Source organism: Copadichromis virginalis, linkage group LG20 (genome assembly GCF_057382275.1).
Source record: "Copadichromis virginalis isolate Kocher_CV1m ecotype Utaka linkage group LG20, C_Virginalis_male_GT1.1, whole genome shotgun sequence".
Lineage (NCBI taxonomy): Eukaryota > Metazoa > Chordata > Actinopteri > Cichliformes > Cichlidae > Copadichromis > Copadichromis virginalis.
In genome coordinates, this window is record NC_140637.1 from 12,802,354 (window position 1) to 12,830,139 (window position 27,786).

General features: G+C 41.1%; 2 protein-coding genes across 2 annotated transcripts; both read right to left on the reverse strand.

Moving 5' to 3' along the window:
- Positions 1-1,529: 1,529 nt before the first annotated feature.
- LOC146684443 (twist-related protein 2-like) lies at positions 1,530-4,473 on the reverse strand. Its single transcript, XM_085443124.1, has one exon. It carries the CDS (start codon positions 4,109-4,111, stop codon positions 3,476-3,478), a length of 636 nt encoding a protein of 211 aa, XP_085299250.1. The 5' UTR covers positions 4,112-4,473; the 3' UTR covers positions 1,530-3,475.
- Positions 4,474-5,323: 850 nt separating this feature from the next.
- On the reverse strand, positions 5,324-27,502 carry LOC146684444 (TELO2-interacting protein 1 homolog). The gene is made up of 4 exons (XM_085443125.1): positions 27,338-27,502; positions 23,738-23,886; positions 23,278-23,418; positions 5,324-5,568 (listed from the first exon to the last, which is right to left on the reverse strand). The coding sequence occupies exons 2-4, from the start codon at positions 23,789-23,791 to the stop codon at positions 5,383-5,385; spliced, it is 381 nt and encodes a 126-aa protein (XP_085299251.1). The 5' UTR covers positions 23,792-23,886; positions 27,338-27,502; the 3' UTR covers positions 5,324-5,382.
- Between the last annotated feature and the right edge of the window lie 284 nt (positions 27,503-27,786).

A 27,786-nucleotide genomic window follows, 5' to 3' on the forward strand; every position in this document is an offset into this window, starting at 1 on the left:
GAAGTGCAGTAAATCTGAAATACTGTATATAAAAGGTGGACATTTCTAGGTCAGAAAAGTAAAAAGATAATGGAAGTACCTTAAATTTGCATTCTTTCTAACAGTCAGCAGGGGGCAACTTAATGATGCTTAAGGCTCTTTTGTCTGCTAGCTCAGTAAACACTTTCCTTTAATTACAAAGGAAATGACAAACTACAGCATTCTGTTTGTTTTGTAACTTATTGTTTCCATTAGCGAGAAAAATGGGAGGATAAGTCAGGCTCTGCTATGCCATGTCAGTGTCGCTAACCTGTGAGGATGTAGTGTCGTAGCTGACAGCGAAAACGTGTCACTTGATAAGAGACATTTAAAAATACTAAATCACTTAGTTTCAAGTCCCACCTTTCAGATGGTTGTTATGGTTGGTAATTGATTGCTAATCAAACTTGCTAGCACTAGCTTAAAACTTAGGACTTCATCTGTTATCTGAATATCGTCACTTTTGCATCTATAAATCCAGCACGATGGCTGCTAACAAGCTAACACTAAAGATTAAAGTTGCTGGTGAGTGTATTTATGTTGTGTCAAAATCATTTGGGTTTATATTTTTCTGTAAACCACAGCACATCAGAAGCTGTAAATCGGGGAGCTACATATCTTAGCAGACAGATATCACAAGTCTTAAGATCACGTTATTCTTGTTTTATTTGGGAGCTTTGTCATCACTGGATAGTTTGCAATTCAGGGTTTTTGTACCGAAATTCTTCACTTAGTTTTATACTGTATGTTCCCTTGCGATCATAAAAATGAAAATAAAATACTCTTACATTGTGGTGCAAAAGCTTTATTCATTTAGTGTTTGTTAAATCATCAAGTTTCAAAACAGTAGCACAACTGAGATGATAAAGCTATAAGTTATTATTTAGGTCTAAACATACTATAAATATTTCCTGAGCACTTAATTGCACTTTAACATGTTTCTTTTGGGAAGAATTAAGTGTTCCTGACCGGGCAAAGGCACACAGACCTCGTTAAAAAACAGAAAGCAGGGGGAGGAAGGGAAAGGAAAGGAGACAGTTTAACAAGAGAGACAGGAGACAAGGAAGGCGTGGTGAGAGTATAAATCTGTGCACCAATCACTGAAAATAAGAACTTCAAGAAAGTTTTGCAGATAGTTTTATTTTTCAGGAGTTTTCTGCTTAGGATGCTTTACGAAGTCATACTGTGTCAGTATGTAAAGCATCACACTGTACACATTTCAAGTAATAAGTCATAAAAACAAAGCCTGATTTTAAAGTCTGAGAAGTGCACAAGAGATGGATACGCTAATGCTCTCTGAAATGAAAGCCTGGCTTCGACTACACAATCTTTTACAGCGACAGCTATAATATCAGCTTCTTTAAGGTACTACAGAAGGAAAGTGGTCAAAAAATGTTCTCGGTAAATGACGGCACTTTGTATGTATAGCTGATCCTCGTTTTCCCACATTACTCTGAAGCATGACATACAAAGTGCATACGCAGAAAGAAGAACAAGGAGCAGAACAGAGATTCAAAAGAAAGATCACAGTCACTTTATTCAGCAGCTGGTCAGACAAAGAAAGACATATTACTACTGTAACCACTTATACACATCAGCATTGGATGTTGCGTATATAAAGATAATTCAAAATTCCTGTTTCCAAGTAAGAATGGCAAAAGGCAGGATATAACTATATGTTATTCTTAGGCATCTCAAGCGAGAGATGAGTCACTTCCAGTTTCAATTTGATCCATAAATGAAAATTTAGAATACAACTTGAATTACATGACAACATAGAGAATAGGCAAGGCCATGCACTCATTTTAATGTTTGCATTTCACATAGAAATGCACAGGGGCTGCTTTTTCTCTGTTGGCCCACAACTGGATTCTTTCTAAATGTCAAGTGTCTTCTAACATGTCAGTGAAGTCTAGCCTTCAGAGACCGCACTGTGCTGACTGTGGGGCTCGGTAAACATCTCCATAAGTCTTTAAAAGAGCTGGAAACATTAGCTACCTCCCTGGGACGTTCTAATGATAGGTTGCCGGTCTTCATGTATTTTGGCAGTGAGGGATTGTCATGGATGTGCTTTGAAGCCAAACAGCATGTCAGTCCTGTTGTCTTGAAATAACTGTAAACCTTACACTTAATGTTCATTGCGTCTCACAAAACAAAAGCCTACAATATTAGAAAGAAAGGTATATCATTTGGTAATGATGTGGACTCCAATAGCATTTCCCTAGTGGAGCCAATGTATTGAAAAAAGCGTATTTTTTTAAGTGCATAGTTGCATGTGTGCACCTCTACATTTGTGTGTATAAATCAGCTCTCACCTCCTCCATCACTACCAGTGGTTTATGGGAGCCCAGCAGGGAGCCACATCAGCCTTCCCCTTTGATGGTGACACACATGATTCATGGCTTTCCGAGATCGTTTGTTTTCATTACGCCTCCTCGTCAGCTCGCTAGCTGTATCGCGGTTTCGTGCAACGCAAGCAAATTCGGGCCAGAACGAGAGGAAAGAACGTCAAGGGGAGAGGTTTTTTTGGCACTGAAAGAAACAAAGGGGCTAGGTTTTGGGATGGACAAGAAACTTAAGGCAGAGTGACGGACGGCCGTGGCTGCTTTTTTTTTTTTCTTCCAACTTTTGCTAAGGTTCAGAGGTAGTCAGGGATTCCTTAAATGTCAATGTTGGAAAACCAGGAGCTGAAAGCCCACGGAAAAGTCAAAATCCTGACAACTCTTGCAACATTCAGTATGGTGTTCGCAGTTCTTTCTTTCTTTTAAGTCCTCTGCTCTATAGATATTACACAAACCTTTATACACTTTCTACCTCAAGAAAGAAAGAAAGTTAAATAAAAAATGGCTCATTGTATGTAGACCTATGGTGATGATTATGTTACTGATAATAGTGATAATACTGATTTTATTTAAGGTGATAAAATCAGGGGTGATGGCAATGATGATGAAACCAGCTGTCATGCTTCAGTACCTGAGAGAGCTGGTGGGTCAGGGGGCTCCAGCAGAATTAGCTGTGCTGCTATGAAGCGTCAAAGACGATCGAGTCCTTAACCATCAGCTTGATGAAGCGAATGCATGTTGAATGAAAGCTTCCATTGTGATTCATGTAAACAAAATACACATGTTAAAAGAAAAAAAGAGAGAAAACAATCCCTAAATAAGCTAGCAGTCCCTGCTTGAACTCATTGCATTTGCATTCGTGAGCAGTGATAGCTGCTTTGGTAAAAGCAGATAAGTGGAATGACAATAATCCACGGTTACATCTCATAAGTTCATAACCAATCAAACAAATGCTCATGTGAAAGCTTCCTCTCATGAAGTGTTACGCTGTCTTTTCATTGAGGCAACCAGATCGCAACCGAGGTGTCAAGTAGTGTGAATCCACTAGTGAGCAGACACAGTTTGGACATCTCCTCAGCCCCTTTGCATCATACTTTTTAGGCTTCCAGACAAGGCTAGTGACCAGCAGACATGGTTGACCAGGCTCCCTCCATCCTCCAGACAGAGAAAGCATAGCTCAGTCTCTCATGGGCCAGGTAGTTACATCCTGCCAGCTTGGTGTCCATCTCATCACTCTGCAGAACCTGGTACAGAAAGTCAATGTAGCGTGACGCCAACTTAAGTGTCTGGATCTTGCTCAGTTTGTCAGACGGGAGCGTTGGGATTATTTTGCGCAACGAGGCAAAGGCTTCATTCAGAGATCGCGTCCGCTGGCGCTCCCGGATGTTGGCGATGACCCGCTGGCCGTGTGGGTCCTCGAGGCCGCTTGAAAGACCTTCAGGGCTGGGACCGGGCGCAGGAGAAAGGGAAAGCGGGTGATGCTGAGGACTCTTCTTGAGCTTTTTGGGGCCAGTAGGATTGTAGCTCTGAATGTCATCTACTGGCTTGACCTTGCCGTCGTCTGCCGACATGGTGGGTGTAATTGCGGAAATGTGATCCTCCATTTGGGCACCCATCTGCCGCTTACGCCCGGTGATCCCCGCCGTCGCAACCACAACAGGACAGGCGTTAGAAAGTGGTCGTTTGTTGTTCTCCTTGCTGGACACCACCCCTCCCTCAGGATGGTCATTTGAGTGTTCCTCCTCTCGCATGCTTGGCCACGTTCTTCTTCTATCTCCTGTCTTCTTTATTTCACTGTATCCTTCACTCTTATTTTGTCCAGTTTCCTTTAATGTCTCTCTCCACTCCTCCACCCGTAACAGCAGTTTCCCTCCCTTCCGATTGCTGCCGGGAACTCCCTCAGTACAGCCGCGGGTTTCTCTGATCTTCTGCTGGGTTCTTCTTCTTCGCCAACCAACTTTTCACATTGTCATATCCAGACATGCCAAACCAAAACACGTAAGTAATGAGTTCAGTTTTTCTGATCAGCTCTGTCGCGTTACATGTTAAAAATCTCTTCCCATACTCGCTGAGAGAACGCTGCATCAGCAAAGCTAGAACGTTCTCATGTCCCACTCCCACTGCAGCATGTGAAACAACAGCAAATCGAATCAGACTTTTTAAAGCCAAGGGAGCATGAAGCTTTCAGCTGCCCACCCATCTGACTCACTGATTGGTCCAAAGGTTTCTTTTTCTGGGGGACAGCTGAGCACAAGACAACAGAAAAAAATGAATTCTGACTGATTGGTCGGATCAAAGGATGAGGCGGAGACAAAGGTGTGCCATACAACCAAGTGAAACGAATCGCTCTGACGTTTCTGGTCCCAGAAGTTGCCCGAGTTTATAGGTTCCAGATTTCCTCTAAAGCAAGCCATTACCATCCCCCGCCTCTCGCAGACCGTTCTCTGTCGTCTCCTCTATAACAGTTCAGCACAGTCAACCATTGCCTTCAATATAATTAAAAACAAAAAAATTCATTAAAAAGAAGCTCCACCAATGTTTGTCTCTGATTATAAAGTTGAGCAAAGTTCAACTTAGATTTTTCTGCCCCTAGGTTGTTTTTTGTGCTTTACAAATAATGAAATGTGGTGATTTTTTAAACACATTCCAAGCAGATGGAGTAATAATTAAAACTTGGAGAAAAGAAAATTCAGCTAGTGTTGCGATTTTGGATGTATGCAATGATTAAAGGTGTACTGCTGTATATAATACTTATTAAATTACATGAAATACAATGAACATGGTAGTCTATTACCACAACACTTGGCCACCAATGAGGCACCATTATTTTCCATATGTAGTAAATGCAAAAATAAATAAATAATGATCTCTTGTATAAAGAGTTGATACATTTCCTTACAATCCTAAAAGAATGAAGACAGAAGGTTCTTGTTTTGGAAACAATACTGTTTTATTTTACTGGCAATGCCTTAGCTGTAGTTACTAAACACAGACCTGGAGGGAGGAAGGAGCTGGCATTCAGTCAGCACTGAGGTCTAATCACAGCATTAAGGAAAGAATGAGTACTGTGAATCAGAGGCAGGCCTGTGGGACATTTTGTTACTTTCATCCACTGTGCTTCAGCATGCACTGGTCCAGATCCAACGTGGGCTTTAGCTCTCCAAATTTCTGGGTCAGCCTCCAGTACAGCATGGCCCACAGCCACACCCTGACAAGAGAAGAGTCTATTGTTAGCATTTTGCATTTCATAGGAAAGATGCTTCCCTCTGATGAAAACACCCGGTTCATGATGCATTTCTTTGACACTCGCAGTTAGGACACAGAGCTGGAAATTCTCAAACTCTCCCCACTGAGTTAATAATAATAATGGATACTTTATTGATCCCCATGGGGAAATTACTTGTTTTTCTCTGCATTTGACCCATTCACTCAGTGAAGCAGTGGGCAGCCCACTAAGCAGGCGCCCGGGGAGCAGTGTGTAGGGACGGTACCTTGCTCAGGGGTACCTCAGGGTAGCCGTTAAGTGGATTCGAACCGCCGACCTTCCGATCATGGGGCGACCACTTTACCTACTGAGCTATCCCTGCCCCATAAGTTATAAGTCAAGTCCACAGTTAGAAGAGAAACCTCTATTTTCCTGATAATAAATGATGTCATTTCTCTTGTGCACACACCACTGCTCAGCATCAAAGTGCTCTTTTTGCCACAGATTTTTGTTCTAGTGAATAAATACTGCTAAAACAGTTTTTAATCAGAGTATAGGATGAAGTCAATTAAACGTCTGGGATATTGATATGCTGAGTTAAGTAGCAGAGGGGTTTTTTTTTTTATCTGTTTCTGTTGCTCTGCTGTTAATTAAATTAACGGCAGCTACACTAGAAGGGCAACAATGAGACAATCCCCATCTGCTTTTAAAGTAGAGGCCTTTTTTTTTTTCTCTCCTCGCATTTTCTTTTTTTCCCCCTTCACTTTAGGATCAGAATACCACAGAATACCAAAATTGAAAGATCCACCACTGGTGCCCTGTGGTTTTCACAGATGAGAGGAGGTTCACCCTGAGCACATGTAACAAATGATAAAGGATCTGGAGAAGGTCCACAGCAATGCCCGGGCTCATGCAGCAGGAGTATGCAGACATTTCCTGGAGGATGAAGGATTGATACCATTGACTGGCCCCCATGCTACCTAAAATTCAACAGAACACCTCTAGGAGATGATGTTTTGGTCCATCTGAAATCCCCAGATCACATCTCACACTATCAAAGCCCTGATCCAGATCTGGGGGGAAATCCCCCAGGAGACATCTCATTAGGAGAATGCCCCGATATCAGGCACGCATACAAGCACGTGGGGTCATACAAACTACTGAGTACCAAATATCAGCACAAAGGTGTCTTTGAATTCACCTAGGTTGATCATTTTCACTTCCATCAAACGGCTTGGTTGTATTAACTTGAAAAAAGAAAGCAACTGGACAAAATAAAACAAAATAATTATTACTAACTAACAAAAAAACATCTGAGCAGAAACGTCATGGACATTGTCCAGCTGCAGTGAGAGAAAGACACGTCTCCGTATTACTATCTAGTTGCAGTTGTATCAGATTGCAGACATTGTCAAACCCAGTCCACCTTTTCCACAGTGGATTTAAAAAAAAACCAAACAATTTATAACAAATTAGTCTACAATTCATCTTTGTGATGCACAATATAAGTTATTTGTCCTGGTAGGCTCAAATAAATAAGGCTACCAGCCATTATGAAGACATGATCTGAATCCTTTGATATGATTTAAAATTAAATACATATAAATCATTTAAATGACTTAATTTAAATGACTCTGTTAAGACTATCCTCCTCAGTCATAGCCTCTTCATGCTTGTCAAGATCATCAGTGTAGGATGGACATATCTGCTGCTCTGTAGCTACAAGAATATTATTCAGTATTACACAGATCATACAGAAATTAAAGCAACTGTAAATATAAAAAAGTTGATGATGTGGTTCTGTGCTGTTTTGGTCTGGTTAGTTAAAGAGAATGTAACAACCACAAAAGTTTCTCTTCTGAATGTATGGTTTTTTAACAAGATTTGCACTCCTGAGTATTTATTTAATGAAGAGCAGCTTGCTGCGTTTAAGGAGCATGATTTAAATCACTATTAGAAGACTCAACTTACAGAAAAAAACATGAACCTGACTGATGAGATTCAAATGCCCATCTGACAAGAACAACTGTTTACCCAGCTTTACACACCCAGGGATGGAGCATTCAAGGCCTGCTTTGTAATTTCCCACTAAATCACAAAAAGCAGTAAGCCACTCTCTGATGGGGAGTTTAGCAATGAGGGCTTGGTCGACACTACCTCGCTAATGTGTCCTAAGAAAAAAGAAGTCTTCAAAAATGTGCCCGTCTCTGGACAACCTGTAACAAAAGGGATCGATGGCACAGCCAGAAACACAGAGCTTCAATTGCAATACCGACAATTAATCAACTTTGCAGTTCAGATAACACCAGAGAATGGTCTGTTACTGGAGTTAAGTACATATCAAAGTTATTATAGTTTTGTATTCTCTTATTAGGTTTTTTTTTTTTAACTTTTCTCTTTTTAATTCCATTTTATTTTAGTTAGTTTCCAGAGCAGGTTTGCCCATTTCACTCGAGTTTTTATTGTTTGAAAATGTCTCTTAAGTATTATTGTATTTATGGCAAATGCTTGATGCAAGATTTAGGAAAATCAGTATGAATATTACAGTGTAAACAGAACTTTTTGAACTCACAGTCTTTTCAACATCCAGGTCTACATTACTAAATTAACAATGGCTTTTTATATGTGTAAATAATACAGTTAACATCAACCGAACTTTGCACAAAAACTGACTTTCAAAGCTCAGGTTCAATATCTAGTTAAAGACTAGATTTCGCACACTGAACAAGGAAAAGGTGGAAAACTGTACATGAAGTCATTAAACAGCAAGAAAAATAGCAAAATCACTTTTTTATAAAGTCTTTTAAATTTTGTAAAAATGGGCATTTTGAGGGGGGATGATGGGATGATGATTAAATATACAGCAGGTCATCTGCTAATTGGAAGGTTGGTGGTTAGATCCCTCCCGTTTGTGCAAGATGCTAAAGTCAAGTTGCTCTGGGATGCATCCGAGTATGAATGGGTGTGCATGTTAGATCGAAAGAACAGAGAATGAGACAAGTTGTGCGAAGCGCTTTGAGTCCCCAGATAGAAAAGTGCTATATATATATATATATATATATATATATATATATATATATATATATATATATATCTAACAAGCTAATCTACAATACGGCAGCAGTGATCAGTGAGATGCTTGGCTACAAGTTGAACAGCCACAAGGGGCAGTACCCTCCATGGAGAAGGAGGCTGGAGGGCAAGATCAAAGTAGCACGGAGGGAGGTTAGCCAACTAACGGAGTTGCAGAAAGGTGCGACAAAGAAGGTGCATAAGAAATACAGCAAGCTGTCCATACCTGAGGCCTTGGAAACTGCCAAGCAAAGACTCATAGCCTTGGCCAGCCGCTTGAGGAGGTACACCAGAGAGATAGAAGGCAGGAGAATAAACCAGCTGTTCTCCACAGAACCAGCAAAGGTGTACTCTCAGTGGCAAGGGAACAATAATAATAAGAGAACAGCACCACCAAGGCTGGAGACAGAGCAATACTGGAAGAGCATATGGGAGAAGGACGCAACCCATAACGGCAATGCTCAGTGGCTAGTGGATCTGAGGGCAGACCACAGCGACCTCCCTGAACAGGGTCCAGTAACCATCACAGTGGCAGATATCCAAGAAAGGGTCTCCAGTATGAAGAGTTGGACAGCACCAGGGCCCGACATGGTTCACGCCTACTGGCTAAAGAAGCTGACTGCACTCCACGAGCGTCTGGCAGCACAAATGAACCAGCTGCTAGTTAACGAGAGACACCCGGAATGGCTAACCGAAGGTCGGATGGTCCTGATCCCCAAGGACCCCAAGAAGGGACCGGTCCCCTCCAACTACCAACCAATAACCTGCCTCAGTAGGGGAGAGCGGGGTAAGTTGTCACACTTTTCACACTGACTAACTCTTACTGAGCACCATACATCACAACGTAATAAATGTTTCACCAAATGAAAGAAGGAAGTCTCGGGCACATATGATGTATTCATTACATTTTCATATCTTATCTCATTACGGAGTTGTAGACTGTTGAATGGAGAATGTGTACTTGTGACAATTTGCCCCATCGGCAGGTAAGTTGTCACACTAGATTATCTTAAAATAAGAACACAAATACTTAATTGTGATTATTGATTTTAATTGTTAAATTCAAACCAAAACTGGAAATTTGAACAATTATGCCAAGAGAATTTGGAAAAAAAACAATTATTTCAATCCAATACACATTTTAATCAAAACATTAAGTAGAAAGAAAACTTTAGTTTGAACTTTAAACTCAAATGTTCTCTGGCTTGCACATAAATCCATCATAAATGAATGGAATGCTGCAAATAACTTGCTTTACTTAACATGTTTATCCTCTGAACAAAACAGATGCCCTATTTCTGATTAATCAGACTCAACTTCAGAGTCACAATTCTGGCACACATAAATTGCCTGGCCTGAGGTGCAAGCATCATGGGCCCATTAGTTGCATTTTACGCATTTTACCCAGGTCTCTTTTGGACAACTGTTTGAAAATGGCTCCACACAGACAAGGCAGAAGCACTCTTCATCATCTGATGATGACTCTTGAATTATTTTTCTTCTTTTAGCTGCGTTGTTCTTCATAGGTCCAGATGTTTCCCCCCCTCGCGTCCCTCTCTTTTGAAACAGCTTTTTGCTAGATTCAGCCTTATTCTTTTCTTTTTCTAGTTGCTGCTTCACTGGCGTGTCGGTTAGAATTGCTGATTTGCGTTGTTTTCTTCCTTTGCTGGATGGTTTTCGGCGGCCAGCTTTTGGATATGGCCGGATGTCCTCTGGAGTTGGTAGTCCGCTGTCAGTAATTGCAGTGCTGGGTAAGGGTGAGCTCGTGATAGAGATGGTGCTGGAGCTTGGCAGTTCAGAGTTGGTGCTGGGGCCTAGCAGTGCAGAGTTGGTGCTGGGGCCTGGCAGTGCAGAGGTAGTGCTGGGGCCTGGCAGTGCAGAGGTAGTGCTGGGGCCTGGCAGGTCAGAGTTGGTGCTGGGGCCTGGCAGTGCAGAGTTGGTGCTGGAGCCTGGCAGGGCAGGGTCCGGAATAGGGCGATCTGTGATGTAGGATGGTGCAAACTCGGCTTCCAGAAATACATTTCTGTTGTAAGGTTGAATCCCAGCCACCCTAAAACCAGCCTGAATGTTCAATGGGGTTGCAGCCAGAGGATATGCAATTGCCACAATCCCAGGAATGTCATAAATAGACATTGTCTTCCCAGGGTTGTTCCTCATCCAGGCATCACACGTGCTGTTGATGTGCCTCTTTAGTGGCCCGTAGACAGACCTGTCTAATGGTTGGAGCCGATGTGAGCAGTGCGGTGGGAATGACAGCATGATTATGCCATTTGCTTTGGCATAATTGAGTCCATCAATGGACAGATGAGACTCGTGGTTGTCCAAAAGGAGTAAACAGGGCTTCTCCTTTGAACACTTTGTATGTTCATTGAAATGTTGCAGGAAGTCAACAAAGTGTGTGTCTTTCATCCATCCAGAGGAATTTGCCCCTCCTTTGCTGCCGGGTGGCCCGTTGATCAGGAAATGGTCACGGAAGTGGACACGTGGGAAAATAAAGTATGGAGGTAAACTATTCCCTATGGCTGAGACAGCACAGGCCAGTGTGACAAGGGTTCCCCTTTCAGCAGAGGTCAATGACCCTACTTGTTTGAATCCACGTCTGGCCAACACTTTGTCTGGTTTATGTACAGTGGTGACCCCAGTTTCATCAACATTCCAAATGTCTCCTGGTCCAAACTCATATTTGCATAACACTTTCTCTAAGTTGTCAAAGAAAGCATTGACATTCTCTCTGTTGAAGCTACTTGCCCTGGCAAGGCTAGTTGCTTCTGGCTTTCTCAGTGACAATGTTGTATGCTGCTTTAAAAAGCCTGTAAACCACTCTTTGCTGGCCTTTTCTTTTTCTGCCCACAAAGGCACAAACTTCAGTTCGTGTGCCACAGCAAACTGGTAGGCAAGCTTTCTGACCTCACTTGGTGACAGACCAAAATAAATGTCAGCTGACCAAGTAATATATTCAACAAGCTGCTTTTCCAAATCAGGGGAAAAAATCTTCCTTGGCGTTGTATAACCAACCATTGTTGTTGGCATGGCTGTCTGACTTTCAATTTCTTCTCTGGTAATCTTTTGACAATACCGAGTTAGAGTACGGTAATTTATGTCAAAATCCTTTGCTGTACTTCTGATTGATTTGTTCTGCATCTTTACCTGCCTGACTGCCTTTAACATAATGTCAGGTGGTGTTCTGCCACGCTCTGTCTTTCGTTGATAATTTCGAACCATCTTACTTTCTTCCTTCCTTCCTTAATTCCTGCCTCTCCTTCCTTTCTTCAAAAACCTTATTACAAATACAAATGAATTACAATATCAATTTTTTGGAGCATTTATTTGTACTGGGGCAAGTTGTCACATGTGACGACTTGCCCCAAAGTTAATGAGACAACTTGCCCCAAACTGACATTTATGCTAATTTTGGCTAAATGTCAGGGTTAGCTCAACATAGCACATCAGCTGAAGTATCAAAAGACACGTTAATGTCTCCTCTATTTTGTGTAAAATAATAATTTGTAACATCTATACCTAACAAAGTTGTACTGACGAAAATTTAAAGTGATTTATTTTTCCTTTTAGGTCAAAAAAATAAAAAAGATGTGCTCACCTCAGATTAGAGCAGTCTTGACCACATGTGAACAGGAGGTTGACTATAGAAGAAGAAGTCACACAAAGTGGCTATTTCATTTTTGAGATAGAGCCTCTAGTGTTGGAGTTATGAACAGTGTGACAACTTACCCGTGTGACAACTTACCCGTGTGACAACTTACCCGTGTGACAACTTACCCCGCTCTCCCCTACTACATGGAAGCTCCTGTCAGGCATCATATCGGCTAAGATGAACAGGCACATGGGTCAATACATGAGCGGGACACAGAAAGGGATTGGCAAGAATACCAGAGGCGCAAAACACCAGCTACTGGTAGACAGAACAATCAGCCGAGACTGCAAGACCAGACTGACCAACCTGTGCACTGCCTGGATTGATTACAAGAAGGCCTATGACTCAATGCCCCACAGCTGGATACTGGAATGCTTAGAATTGTACAAGATCAATGGGACCCTAAGAGCCTTCATCAGGAACTCAATGGGGATGTGGCGTACAACACTAGAGGCCAACTCCAAGCCCATAGCACAAGTCACCATCAAGTGCGGGATCTACCAAGGAGATGCTCTGTCCCCACTGCTGTTCTGCATAGGCCTGAACCCCCTCAGTGAGATCATTAACAAGACTGGCTACGGATACCGACTACGGAACGGAGCAGTTTTCAGCCACCTCCTGTACATGGATGACATCAAGCTGTATGCCAAGAGTGAACGAGACATCGATTCACTGATCCACACTACCAGGCTATACAGCAATGACATTGGAATGTCGTTCGGACTGGAGAAGTGTAGTCGGATGGTAACAAAGAGAGGGAAGGTAGTCAGAACTGAGGGGATTGAACTACCAGAAGGCAACATTGCAGACATAGAGGACAGGTACAAGTACCTGGGGATCCCGCAGGCGAATGGGAACCATGAAGAGGCCGCTAGAAAAGCTGCAACCACCAAGTACCTGCAGAGGGTCAGGCAAGTCCTGAGGAGTCAGCTGAATGGTAAGAACAAGATCCGGGCCATCAACACGTACGCCCTGCCCGTGATCAGATACCCTGCTGGGGTAATAGGCTGGCCAAAGGAGGAAATAGAAGCCACTGACATAAAGACAAGAAAGCTCCTTACCATGCATGGAGGGTTTCACCCCAAGTCCAGCACCCTGAGGCTGTACGCTAAGCGCAAGGAAGGGGGCCGGGGACTGGTGAGTGTCAGCACCACAGTCCAGGATGAGACAACGAACATCCAAGAATACATTGGGAAGATGGCCCCAACTGACCGAGTGCTCAGTGAATACCTCAGGCAGCAGAAACCCAAGAAAGAGGAGGGAGACGAGGAACCATCATGGAAGGACAGGCCCCTGCACGGTATGTACCACCGGCAGACAGAGGAGGTGGCTGATATCCAGAAATCCTACCAGTGGCTGGACAAAGCTGGACTGAAAGACAGCACAGAGGCACTAATCATGGCAGCACAAGAACAAGCTCTGAGTACAAGATCCATAGAGGCTGGGGTCTATCACACCAGGCAAGACCCCAGGTGCAGGCTGTGTAAAGATGCCCCAGAGACAATCCAGCACATAACAGCAGGGTGCAAGATGCTAGCAGGCAAGGCATACATGGAACGCCATAACCAAGTGGCCGGCATAGTGTACAGGAACATCTGTGCCGAGTATAATCTGGAAGTCCCGAGGTCAAAATGGGAGATGCCCCCAAGGGTGGTGGAGAATGACCGAGCTAAGATCCTGTGGGACTTCCAGATACAGACGGACAAAATGGTGGTGGCTAACCAACCGGACATAGTGGTGGTAGACAAACAGAAGAAGACGGCCGTAGTGATCGATGTAGCGGTTCCGAATGACAGCAATATCAGGAAGAAGGAACACGAGAAGCTGGAGAAATACCAAGGGCTCAGAGAAGAGCTCGAGAGGATGTGGAGGGTGAAGGTAACGGTGGTCCCCGTGGTAATCGGAGCACTAGGTGCGGTGACTCCCAAGCTAGGCGAGTGGCTCCAGCAGATCCCGGGAATAACATCGGAGATCTCTGTCCAGAAGAGCGCAGTCCTGGGAACAGCTAAGATACTGCGCAGGACCCTCAAGCTCCCAGGCCTCTGGTAGAGGACCCGAGCTTGAAGGATAAACCGCCCGCAGGGGCGTGCTGGGTGTTTTTTTACCGGTAGCAGTTTTAGAAAGATATAAAATTAGTATTTAGCAGAATTGAGTTTAGCTTATCGGTGTGCCCCTCCACAACAGTCCCAGTTTCCCTTTGGGGTAAATTAAATTCCCACCCCTGCTCTTGACTGAAGGTGGCACTTGGTTTTTCCACTTTATGCAAAGAATGGATCAAATTGCTAAAACTGTCTTCATGAAGCTCTGACTGGGGTTTATCCCAGCTAACAAAAAAAGAAAAAAAGAAAGAAAACCCTTGGCTGTGCTAAACTTGCTTTGCAGTCTGGTGTGGTGACAAGAAATATTTATATCAAAACTTGAATTACCTCCAGCTCTGATACATTGTTATCAAATTTAGCTTCCATAAACACTCGTGTGCACAGATTTCTGCCAAACTGGCTGAACCCTTTTCATCTTCTTCTCTCTAAACATCAGACCATGTGTCCCGTGTGTGGGCGCTGAGACACCTGTAATGGATCACAACAATTTACATATCACAGCTCACTTCAAGCTGCTCCTTGCTGTCTAAAAATAAATAACTCCAAGCTATGGTGGTGATGGAAATTAATATCAGGCCTAAATATAAACATATAAATTGGGGCAGGGTATAGGGGAGAGGCAGATCATGCGTGCACGGGGAGGCCTCCCAGATCCTGTGTTTAGAAAGAGAAAAACGTGCCGTACCTTGTCCGTCTGAGCTTCATGCTCAAATGAGGACTTACCATAAATATTTCCGACAACAGAAATGGGAGAATGTTATCAAACGCAAAGGTTGAATGCACACACATGGCACACGCATGTTCAAAATACATGGGTCTTTAATGTGGCATGTACAGTCTTAAAAATAAATAAAGACAAGCTTTAAAATGTTACATGTCACAGCTATGCTTTCCTCCACTGGGACACTTTGACTGTTTATCTAAAAATAACAGTCTTCACAATTCGCACGGCAATAGTAGCCAAGCTCACACGGGAAACATTTTTCTTCTGTTTTCCTCACAGAAATGATCACAAATCTTAAACCCACAGAATCTGTGATCTAAACATTTTAGGGAGTTGTTCTAAATGTTGAACAACCCAGAGGACATTTTAGATTCTTTCAGCTAATTGTTTTGGTTTCACCTCGTCTTCACTCTCACTTTGCTTATCAATTTCCAGCAGCTGAGCATGTTTGGTAAATTCAGCATATACAGTAGTATACCTACCCAGCTCCAAAAAGAGTTAGCATTATACTTTTTAAAAGAGAAAGTGTGCACACAATGTCTCACTTCATGCTTGCTCTTCACCAACCTTTGGTGTCACTTTGTCATCACTCGTGTTGTTGTTATTGTCTTATTTGTTACGATTTAGGGTCTGTGAGCATAAGCAGAGGTTTTTGCTCAGGTAGTAACTGTGACCTCTTTTTCAGAGGCTTCTCTAACATTTAATGGTTGTAAAATATGTCAAACTTTTTGATAAGGGGTTGCACTGAGGATTTTGGACGATGGTGTTTAAGTGTTGTCACTGCCCAGGATTCGTGGACACAGATTCTTGTTCACTTAGCCGCTGTTTACAGTTTAAAAGTCTCCATCAGAACAAACACTTCTAACTGTACTTTGCTCCTCATTGTCTTTGAAAAGCAAGAGCTGATAAAACAATTAATGCCCTTTTATCTTTAAGTTTGGTATAGTATTCTGTCTTAATCTATTTTGTGTTTTATTTACTATATGGGGAAAAGTCCTGTCAGCCCTGTGCTGAGAGGGCTGTGGTCATCAATCCATCCTGTTCTAATAAAGCCAAATTTCCGGAAGACTTTTAGATGTGTTCAGTTTTATTCATATAGCACCACTGTCAACAAATCTTTTATCAAGGCACGTCATATTGTAAGGTAAAGACCCTACAGTGTTAATCTAGGACAAATGTTCACTCTGATTCATTGATGAAGCGAATGCAAGTCAGTAATCAAAGGAGAGTTTTTAGCCATAACTAACTACATATGTATAGTATATCATGAGTGGACAGACATGGATGTAAAGCACACCTTAACTGTTTGGCTGAGCCAAAACAAGCACAGCAGTGGTCTGGATATTGTTAAATGTGCAAATATTGTTTCACTTTTTTGTATGTCAGGTGTCATGTTTGAAGAAAGCACTTTGAAGCCACTTGAATGTATATGAACACATTTACATGAGCACAAACTGACAAAAAGGTTATGCTGTCATTATGTTTTAGTATAGTTTATGAGTTGCGGACAATAAAAGAATATTAAAAATCAAATGTATCAATGCTCTTGTGTACTACTTGTGCACAGATAATTTGAAGTCGTTTTGGGGGCACAAAGTGTAGGAAATACACGTGTAAAAGTTCAGGTATCCCTTTAACAAGGCTTTTTCTATTGCTTGTGCCTTGATGTGGTAGAGATATCTCATTATAATTAAAAAAGAGAAAGCTTTTAATCACTGTAAAATCTGAAATTTCTATAGTTGTGAAATAACAGGAAGATTTCTATCATTTAATCATTTATTTATTACTTTGGTATAATTTAAATAGCTGTGAGGAAGGTCTTTATCAGCAGAGGAAAATGCAAAACTTATAAAACACAGTTAAATGTCCAACATTTGTGTTCTCCCTCACATTTTCCTTTGGGCCGGATTAGTCCTTACTTGGCCCCTGGGCCTTACACCCCTGCACACACACACCTTTTTTTTTTTCTTGCTGTGCACCAACCAACTGATGTTATTTTAGCCAAAGGGACTAGTTTTTATTTGCCACTATTTTTCAACATTTATCTCATTTTCACAATAAAAACTTAAACAGTGAACTTGCAAACTAATCCTATGAAGACTAAGAGGAAAAAAACAAAAAGGTCTTGGCACATGCTATTTTAAGACTTATTTCCTGCCACTAGAGGGAGACAACACTACATATTTGTTACCTTTCTTGATCGCTGTACTGGACTGTATGACAGCCCTCTGTCATATTACACATAATCATTGTTAGGGTGATGGAAGACATGTCCTAACAAGCCAGGTTTAGAGGAGTATTAGGTATTAAAGCAACATACTGTGATAATCTGTTTATTGGAGGCTGGATTTTATTACTCTGTAATGTTCAATAACTGGTATTGTAACTGGTATTGTAACTGGTATGTGGCTTCCTGCTGTCATTCTGTTGTGTCATGAATTGATGTGCACAACAGTTCATGTTCAATAACTGGTATTGTATATATTCTATATTACATACAACACTTCGGTGTAAGCAAAACAATTGTCAAAAATTGAAAGCGAGGAGATAAGAGCTAAGATGGTTATCGTTAGCAAGAGTTTGGATGTTTGTTTGTTTTTTTATGTACAAAGGCAAAGTAAGTAAGTAAAAGTAAAGTAAAATCTATTTATATAGCACGCTTCACAGATAAAAATCACAAAGTGATTCACAATACAGAGAATGAAAATGAATAAGAATGAAAATATAAGAAATAACAATGTAAAACAACATAAAAACAACTAATTAGTTGACAACTTGTGTATATAAAAATGTCTTTAGCTGCTTTTTAAAAGAAACAATGGAGTCAGTGCAGTGTAAAAACAGTGGAAGAGAATTCCACAACCGTGGTGCCACTGCCTGAAAGGCCCGATCACCACGAGCTAGCAGACTCTGACCTGATGACCTTAGAGCTCGGGAAGATGAATGAGGTTTCAGCAGGTCAGACATATACTGAGGAGCCTGACCATGTAGGGCCCTAAAGGTTAAAACTAAAATTTATGTAATTAGCAAACAGCTTCATGTAATGTCAGTGTAGGTTCTCAGTCATCCAGGTCACAGTAGTCTAAGAGCATGAAAAAAACAACAACTGGACTCCTCTATGTTTCACCTGGTTCAGAAGGCTTCTTCTCTTCTAAGACCAAATGGTGCAGAGTCCCGTGTATTTAAACGCTAGTGGGGATGGTCACTTAAGAGGGTCTTTAACCCACTATTCAAAGTCTAGTTGCTTTCTTTTCAAAGCTCCTTAGACAACTTCATGTGATCTTCAACTGTACTTATTTGATTATTCTGATTTTTAATTATAATGTGATAAGACATTATTTTACCATTAAAGGCTCTGTCTTTATTTCCACGTGTTGTATTTTGTCCCCATTTATCCTTTGTCAGGCATCCAATAGCTTCACATCAGTGTTTGTAATCATTTTCAAGTAATGGTTTTACCTGTGTAAAATTATTACTTGAAACAGTAAAGAAAGAAAAAAAAAGCCACCTCTTTCCTATTGGTGGAAAAATGTACCATGTTGAGCAATAAAAAAAATGGCAACACGTGAGATTTGGTTGTTTAGGAAGAGGGGAAAGTTTTGGGAGTGATGGCAACGAGAGAGAGTTTTGAGATGTGAAAGATTTGTGACGTTTAGCGTGGAGCTTATAGTTAGTGTGTTGTGTGTTCGTTGCTTTGTTTTGAGTGTCGGTGAGGGTACTAATGAATGTCACAAAAGCAGATTGCAATGTAAACACTGTCTCCAAATGGAAAACTGGATCCCTGTGGTAGGGCTGCTCAATTAATCGAATTTTAATCACGATTACGATCTGGGCTTTCAACGATCATTAAAAATGACTGAGCCGATTATTAGCCCCTCCCTCATTTATCCACGACACCTTAAAGGCCGGTCCGTGAAAATATTGTCGGGCATAAACCGGTCCGTGGCGCAAAAAAGGTTGGAGACCGCTGATTAAGAGGACCCGAGGGAAGCTCGGAAAGCTAAGCAGAAGTTATTTGGAGAGTGACTGCCGTTGGTTGAAAAGAGAGTTTAAAAAAAAACTTCAGTGGTGTTGCACACTATTTTATATTATTTTTTTAAAGTCATTGTTAACCCTTTAAAGCCGGTCAGAGCAGCACGCTCCGTTTTGCGTAACTATTGTTAAATCCCTGTAGAACCTGAACCGTGTAAGCTAGCGCAATAATTTGTTTTGCATATGAAACCAGAGGAGTTGTACTTACATCTGATGCCATCAGCTTGTCCTCGGTCACGGTTTCGTTCCACATATAGCTTTGCAAAAATTGTATAAAAAGCGCTTGCAGGAACAAAAACATAATATTCCAGAAACAGGCTTTGCCGTTCCTATCAGCTGTTCGTAACACTTCCCACAGTGAAATGATGCACATGCTGTTTTCTTTGCAAATTTGCATCATAGGATTGTTTTTTGTTTTTCCTGCAGTATATAAAAATTGCTGTATCTCCAAAATAAAACTATGAAGACACTCAAAATAAATTTCCTGTGGTGGGAAACTATTTTTTGCAACTTTATTGTATTTAAAGTTTTGAGGGATAAACCTCTTAAATTTCTCCAAGTAGAAATATATGTAAACAAAACAAAAGCGATTTTCAATTTTTTTTGTAGTTTATTGCACTTTTTTGCAATTTATGTAATTACTATGCACTTAATGCATACATATTATTAAAATATGGGCTATAACAGTTGTATTGATGTATAGCAACTTGAAATGCTCCCACAAATGGCACTACAGCATGTAAAAAAATAATATAAGCTCTGGTGGACTTGGTTCTATAGTAGGTCTTAAAGGGTTAAATAAATATCGTCAAATAATCGTGATCTCAATTTCAGTGAAAATAATCGTGATTATCATTTTTGCCATAATCGAGCAGCCCTACCCTGTGGAGTTCTCTTCTGTCTTGTGGCGGACAAACTATTTTTTTATTTTTTTACAGGCACAAATAATTTGTGTGGCATCTTATTGTGACACTTGATCGTTCTCTCATTTTAGCTATCGTAGTACTTTTTAATGGTTGTCCAAAAAAACCCCACTACATGCACTGGCTGCATTTTTAGATAAATAGTTGTATATAACTTTATTGTTTACAAAGTTTGTGCACAAGTTTTCAAAATTTACAATTTATATTTGCATTTCAAGTTATGAAAATAATTCACTAAACGTGTCTGTGGTACTACTAACTACTACTCGGATTTTTTGTTTTTCTGTGATTTCAGATCAGTTGTGTTAATACACTGCGCAGGTGACCAAAAATTACACAAGCAGCTCATAATTGCATAATTGGTAATGTAATGGCAGAAGCCTGCAGGCCTTGAATATTTTCAACATGCTAATGGGAGTATGTTGAGCACAAAGTAAACAAAAACAACAACAACAACTTCTCTGATCTTATCAATTAAACGGCCTCCTTCGCTGTCACCTCATGATTCGCTGATTGAACAATCACGTTTCTCAGTTGGGTATAAGAAGAGCTGCTTGCAGTCGTAGCTGTGTGTGCAGTTTGGACCTGAGCAGCATCCTGCTGGCACAGCTGGCTGTGGTCCGTATCATCAAAGTCATGGTTAACATATGTTGAATGACAGAGCTGCCACAGTGAAGAGGCATTTTTAGTAATAACATCACCGTCATGCATTTAGGATGTCAAACTGTTTCACAGTTTAAGGTTTTTATAATAAAACCGAGATGCCCTGACGATGATACCAATGGTTGATTTTCATTGTTATACAAGACTGCCACCTGGTGGTGAAAGAGTTTCAATGAGTTCTTTGACTTTTTTGGCTTTTTCTGACGACGCATCTCCCCACACACAGCTTTAATGTCAAATCAGGCTAACAACCTAATTGTTAACCTTAGTATAGAGACGTCTTCATCTCTGTACTAATGTACAGACACAAACTTGTATTGCTGTTGTCTCAATCACAGGAAGAAAGCTGACTATAACTCATTCATTTAAGAAGAACCATTAAGTTTATTCCTACAAGAAAGTTACAGCCGTGTAATCAAATAGGCTTTGATAAGATAAGATAAGATAAGATAAGAGGTAATCTATCTTCAATGTGGTTTTACATAAATGGGCTTCTTGTTGCACCAATCTCCATAAAGTGAGGCGTCATACTAAGAATAGTTGTCTTGCTCTGATTTGTCCATGTTGTGGCTGCTTTGATCATTGCCAGAGCCCAGGTACAGTTCTCCTCACAAAGTCCCCACATCTTTCACCCAGCACAAACAGCACCTGGCATGTAATGTACAAAAATGTAATGTACAAAAGCAGCAAGCTGTCAAAATTCAATAAAACTTTACCGTTGTATACTCCTGGATGAATTGTAGTATTTACAAAACTCGTATATATCCAAAAGCTGATGAAACAATTTCCCAGCAGCAGCTCTGAGTGAATAAATGACTGTTTACAGACTTAATGTGTCTGTATTTGTCAGTTCATCAATGAAAATATGAATAACAAATTTAAAAATATTCCAGCTGATGACAGGAGCTGACGAGTAGCCTAATTTACACCGACAAGTTGAATCAGCTGACACTTGCACCAAAGATCACAAAAAACTATCAGCTTCATTTATCACAAAGTCCTACTTTGTGATTCTCTGAGACAGTTTGAAAAGCAGCCTCTAAGAAGGCATCCACACAGTGATCTTTCTGTGCTGATAGAAGAAATGTTAGTTTAAAGAGTCTTCACATTACAACCCAAAAAAGAAAATAACAGAACTATTTCTGAATGAAATAAGCCTGTTGTTGGGCACCATCTTTCATTTTTTGACTACTAAGTAGTGATGTGACGTTCTGTATCGAGGCTTCGAAGCTTGTGTCGAGTAATGGAGGGGGCGTTTCCGCGATGCGCGTATCGAGGCTTGCTTCATTTATGGGAAGAGCTGAAAATGATGACGTCCGAAGCCTCGCTGCCCGGCTGTACCACGTGACTGGTTCATGAAGTGGTTCGAACTTTGCCGCGAGCTATGACAGCGATATAAACCCCTCAGACTTCATTCAAAATGTGGGTGTTTGATGGAGAGTTGCGGTTAGTGAGAGTTTGGAGGTTTAGAGAGAAAGTCAGGAGAGAATGGAGCCAGCTAAGAAGAGGAGGATGTCCTCCGCTGTGTGGGAACATTTTGATTTTATTCCTCCCAACAAGGTATGTAAATTTCCACAGAAGATGTATTTTCATAATACTGATGGTGCAATACAATTTATGTTAAGCTGTCTGTACTTTTGTACAAGGTGAAGTGTTTGCTATGTGCCAGGGAGCTGGGATATAACAGCAACACCTCATCCATGCTTAGGCACTACAGAGCTTTGAATGAGAATAAGGGGAACACCGATTGTGGAGCAAGACCAGGTGAGCCATCAAATGTCATGATAATATAGCATGCAGTAATGTTACTAAATGATATAACAATATTATACAACTGTTATAAGTTACGTGTGTGATATTTATATTTCTGCTTTGTCTTTATTGTCTTTCCTCAGCAGAACAATCTCCAATAGATGAAGACCTGGTTAGCATGGTGATTGAGGACTCCCAGCCATTTAGCATTGTGGAGGACAAAGGATTCAAAAGATTTGTGAAATCATTAAATCCTAGCTATGTTCTCCCCACTAAAAAGGTCATAAAAGCAGTGAAAATTTAGTTTTTACAGAATAAAATGTGAACAGGCAGGACTGAGGCTCAAAGCCTCAGTGTGTAGCTGTCCATACCTCAACGTTACAAAAGCACAACCACTGTCCACACCCCAACCACACCTCACAGTAAATGATCATTTCCATTTTAACCATTTCCAAATAATCATTTTCCATACTGCCAGTATAAATATACACAGTATGCTGCCATCACTACAATATAGATGTTTTACACACTCCTTTAGTTGTTGACATTTACAGGCTGTGTGCAAAAGGCCACACTCTTCAAATTCATGCCAACTAATATTTTTACGTCCAGTAGGTGTCCTACTAGAGCAAATGAAGCTTCAAGAAGCTTTGCACTGGGGTGAACCAATTGGATGAAAAGCTTCAGTGCTTCATGAAGCTTCATCTGCCCATCACTACTACTAAGAGTTTAAAACTAAAGACGACTTGAATAATTTTGACTCACGTAATGAAAAGAGAGGTTTGTTTTACTTACCCTGAAGGCTCTGAGGACTGCTAATGGGTCATCAGCTGTGAGTCTCTGCAGGAGTGCTGGCCAGCAGTGATGAGCCACAGGCAGCAGTTCATTTTCCCTGTCATTCAGCACCTGAACGCACAACTCCAGCACGTCCAGTACCTAAGGACAAAGAAACACAACACACCTAACAATTATCTCTGTTTTGATCCTGATTATATGTGAGCTGAAACTAATTACTGAGGTCTTCATTGAGAGCCCAAACTCCTGAGCAGGCACGACTTCAGCACAGACTTATTTCTGTTTCACTCCTGGACCAGACTGAATGTTTTTCCTTGATGAGCATTACACCACTGAACAGTCCTCCACACAGTTCTGACAGGATGAATTGTACCAACGCTGGCGGTCCTACCTTCACAAGAATGATTATTTTTGTTATTAGTCCAACAGTTGACTCTACATAAAACTACTGATACAGTACCTTGAGTCGGAGCCTGAGGCTGGGATCAGACAGCAGATGAATGCAGCGCTCCATAACATCCTTAGTGATGCTGAGGTGGGAGGGAAGCTCTGCTTTCACATCAGGACTACCAGTATCTTCAACATCCTCACACTCAGTGGGAGGGACTTCTGCAATGGAGCACATGTACAGTTAGACCGCCAGTTTTGCAGTGAGGTTCAGATTTCTATGACTCTTAATTACAATGATCCATCTCCTCTACACTCTGAATCTAAAATAGGGCTGCCGCAAACGATTATTTTGATAGTCGACTAGTCACCGATTATTTTTGCGATTAGTCGACTAATCAGATCATGCATCCATTGGACGTAAAACGTACAGCTTATTGCACCAGCAGCATCTGCTCTTATATAACTATCTTTAGCTTACAGCTTTAAGTGTTTAAGGTCTGTGCTAACTAAAAATAAAGACAAGATGATAGTTTATTAAATTTTAATGAAATTTGCAGATTGTTTCGGTGAAGTTTAATAAACTCAGCCGTCTGCTCCTTGCTATCTAAAATATAACAGGACACTGGAGTATATTCTCGAGCATCTCACACTTCTGATAATCAGTTGTCTGCTTGACGTTTATTCAGCTGTGTAAAAACTATAACTTTAATCTCAGCCAAACCGATTTACTCAGGAATAAATAAAATTATCAAAAAAAGCCAAACAATAACATGTTTAAGTTATCTAAGTGACTTATATATCATGTTTAACCTGAGTAGCGAAAGGGTTTGAAAACGATTTGCAGGAGTCCGGTGTTCTCACAGGCTCTAGGCTGTAGTGATGTGCGGATCAATCCTGAAATATCGATTCCTCCGATACCAGTCATTTATGTTCTAGAATCGATTCTCACATTAAAATATCGATATTTTTTAGTAATTTAGGGTAAATTTGTAGTTTATCATTAACAGCAACACAGTGGAAAGAAACTATAACATTCAGATTGTCTACATTCAAAGGAACTACTTCCTCTTCTGCCTTTCATAGTCATGTGCGAAATACGGCTGTATAAATGTCTCGCAGCCCCTTGGCGCGCGCACTCACAACAATGGCTGAGCGTAATTGTGCGGACGTATTTTACCTCCACAAACAGCTGAGACATGGTTTGCAATACATGTGGCAAAAAAGTGCTCCAACAGTGAGGTGTGGTGGCTATACTTTCCCAACCTTGAGACCTCAGAATTAGGGAGACATTCAAAAGGGCTGTTGGGGGGGTGATAAATACATTTTACAGGGTTTATTTATCGGATAAAATATGTTAAATGACACCGTTATTATTAGCCGGCCCGGAAACAGCGGGGGTGTCGAAATTCAGAGGCTGCTTCCACCTGAGGACCCGCCCTTCGCGGTCTAAAGAAAGCCGGGTAGTACGTCATGAGTTCCCTCGGTGGAGTGAAACTGCCGTCTGCTCCTTGCTATCTAAAATATAACCGGGCGCTGGCGTAAACTCTCGACCGTCTCACACTTTGTTTAATTCGTTTTCTGTTTGATGTTTATTCAGCTGTGTGAAAACCCCGGAGGAACCCTCCTGAGGGATTAATAAAGTTAAATTTAATTTAATCTAATCTAATAACTTTAATCTCAGCCAAACCGATTTACTCACGAACAAATAAAACACTGAAAAAGCCAAACAATAACATTTTTAAGTTATCAAAGTGACTTATATATCATGTTTAACCCGAGTGGTGAAAGATCGCGGGGGTTTGAAGACGATGTGTCGATCGGCTCAGATATTTGAAGTTTACACAGCTACATTCTCACCTGAAAATATGTTAAAAGTTTTGTTTTTGTTTTTTGCGACCCAGAAAGAGAAATAAGAGTAATATTAAAACTAAGTTGCTGCCGCCATTGTTGGAAACTGGAATTGGCTGGGCCGTGCTATGAATTCTGCAATATGGTGGAAATTTGGGAGAATGGTGGCTCCGGGATTCTCCCGGAAAAATCGGGAGGGTTGGCATGTATGGTTGTGGCAACATCACTAACCTTGTCAAACACCTCAGAGTAAATCATATCACAGAATATGAGGCGCGTATGTTGAGACGAACTGAAGAGGAGGAGAGGGACAGGTGCTGCTAGGGCGAGACAGACCTCTCTCATGGAGTCCTTTAGTGCTGCAGGCAGGCAAGGTGTTCAAATAGCGCACAACTTCAGTTTTTTTTATTTCTACATGATAATTCTGCATTATTAAGTGATAAGAACAAGTAATCTGATATCCTGTAATCATTATGATGCTATAATTTGAGATACAATAAATAAAATACGTTTTTGTATAAAGTATCGGTATTGGATCAGTATCGTCGATACCACCCTGAATATTACTTGGTATTGGATCGGAAAGGAAATCAGTGGTATCGCACATCACTACTAGGCTGTATCCCAATTCAGGGTCTGCAGCCTTAAAGGCCGCATTTTAAGGCCGATTACGTCACCGCGACGCGACGAAGGCTGTCCCAATTCGAAGGCTGCTCGAAATGCGGCCCTCAAATGCGTCCTTCATTTCCCTGAATTTTAAGGACGTGGCGGTGTAGACTTCGTTGGCCCAACATATCCCAGAATGCATAGCGCGGCGGTGGGTGTGGATAATTTTGCCGAAAAAAACAGCGGATGAGGGGCGCCCGAAGAGTAAACTTTAAGTACTGAATATTATGTCACTTATTTATGTGCAAATGTTTAATAACGAAGAACATTAAAACATTACTGTTGGCCACATGTCGGCAAAGTTATGTGACATTAGTGACGTTTGTACTAACTTGGTTTTAAAGCCTTTACTTTAAAATATACGCCGTTCAATAGCTGAGCTTAATCTTACAGAGAATGATCAAAGCTCATGTAGAAACAAACAAACAAATGAACAAAAGATTTTCTCCTTCATTTCTGTCAAACAAAGCTGTATGAAACGTTTCCAGCTGTTAGTATCATGGTTGCTAGGAAACCTGGGCTAGACCGTCCCATTTCACAAGCCTCGCACTTCCGGCCTTAGCAGTCTTTAAGTACGCGGCCCTTGAGGATCGTTGAGGCTGCGTACTTTGGCTGCAGACCCTGAATTGGGATACAGCCCTAGTGAGCCTTGCCCCCAGTTAGCTATCGAACTAGTGGGTAACAGACGTCTCCGAAAACGTGTGGTGTCTTGATAAACTGAGCAAATATTTGAGGTTTACACAGCTACATTCTTGCCTGAAAATATTTTAATCGTTTATTTTGTGACCCAGAAAGAATAATAAGAGTAATATTAAAACTAACTAGCTGCCGCCATTGTTGTAAACTGAGCTGCGCTGCGCTATGAATTCTGGGATATAGCTTCTTCTTCTTTGGGGTTTAACGGCAGCTGGCATCCTTGTACATACAGTGCTGCCATCTTCTATTTCAGTCCGTTATTACACTCTTAAATCCTACTACTTATTCCTGAGTCTTTTGTGATGCTTCAAACGAGGCGTCGACTATTAAATCAGTCGTCGACGATTTTGATAGTCGACGTAATCGTGACTAGTCGACTAATCGTGGCAGCCCTAATCTAAAATAATCACCACTACAACATATAGCTTATATTCCACTGGCCCTTAGACAGACCTATTACCTTGGTCTTCAGTGTTATAATCATCCTCTATTCCAATGCCCTCTGTCAGTTCTTTCTGTTTGCGGTAATTCAGCAGGAATTGGTGAATGCTGAGGTCTTCCTGGTCACTGGAGCTCTACCTGGAGCTGGCAGACGTACTGGTACTGCTACAATTGGAAGGAAACCACCTCGCTAAAGGAAAAACAAGACAACAATATCAAAATAGGTTTGATTACAATAAAATAAGTCAGTTAATCAAAATCAGTGTGACACAGACGCTGATTTTTTTGAGAAGAGCCCATTAGTGACATTTAATTCCATATTTTTACCGTGAGGGCTTGTAAAACTGCAAAAACTGCCAACACCTATAGTGCCGCTGTCTAAATATTATTATGAATATGAATTCTACAAGAGAAAACGACTGAGCATTTAAACCATCACAATGTATTAAATGTTTCCAGAGATACTGA

Excerpts from the sequence above, each read along its gene's own strand:
- LOC146684443 (XM_085443124.1), bottom strand. The coding sequence starts at position 4,111 with ATGCGAGAGGAGGAACACTCAAATGACCATCCTGAGGGAGGGGTGGTG.
- LOC146684444 (XM_085443125.1), bottom strand. The coding sequence starts at position 23,791 with ATGGAGCGCTGCATTCATCTGCTGTCTGATCCCAGCCTCAGGCTCCGA. Across the intron at positions 23,419-23,737 it reads GCCTCAGGCTCCGACTCAAG|GTACTGGACGTGCTGGAGTT; the intron begins GTACTGTATCAG and ends CTTTGTCCTTAG. Across the intron at positions 5,569-23,277 it reads CAGTCCTCAGAGCCTTCAGG|GGTGTGGCTGTGGGCCATGC; the intron begins GTAAGTAAAACA and ends TTCTCTTGTCAG.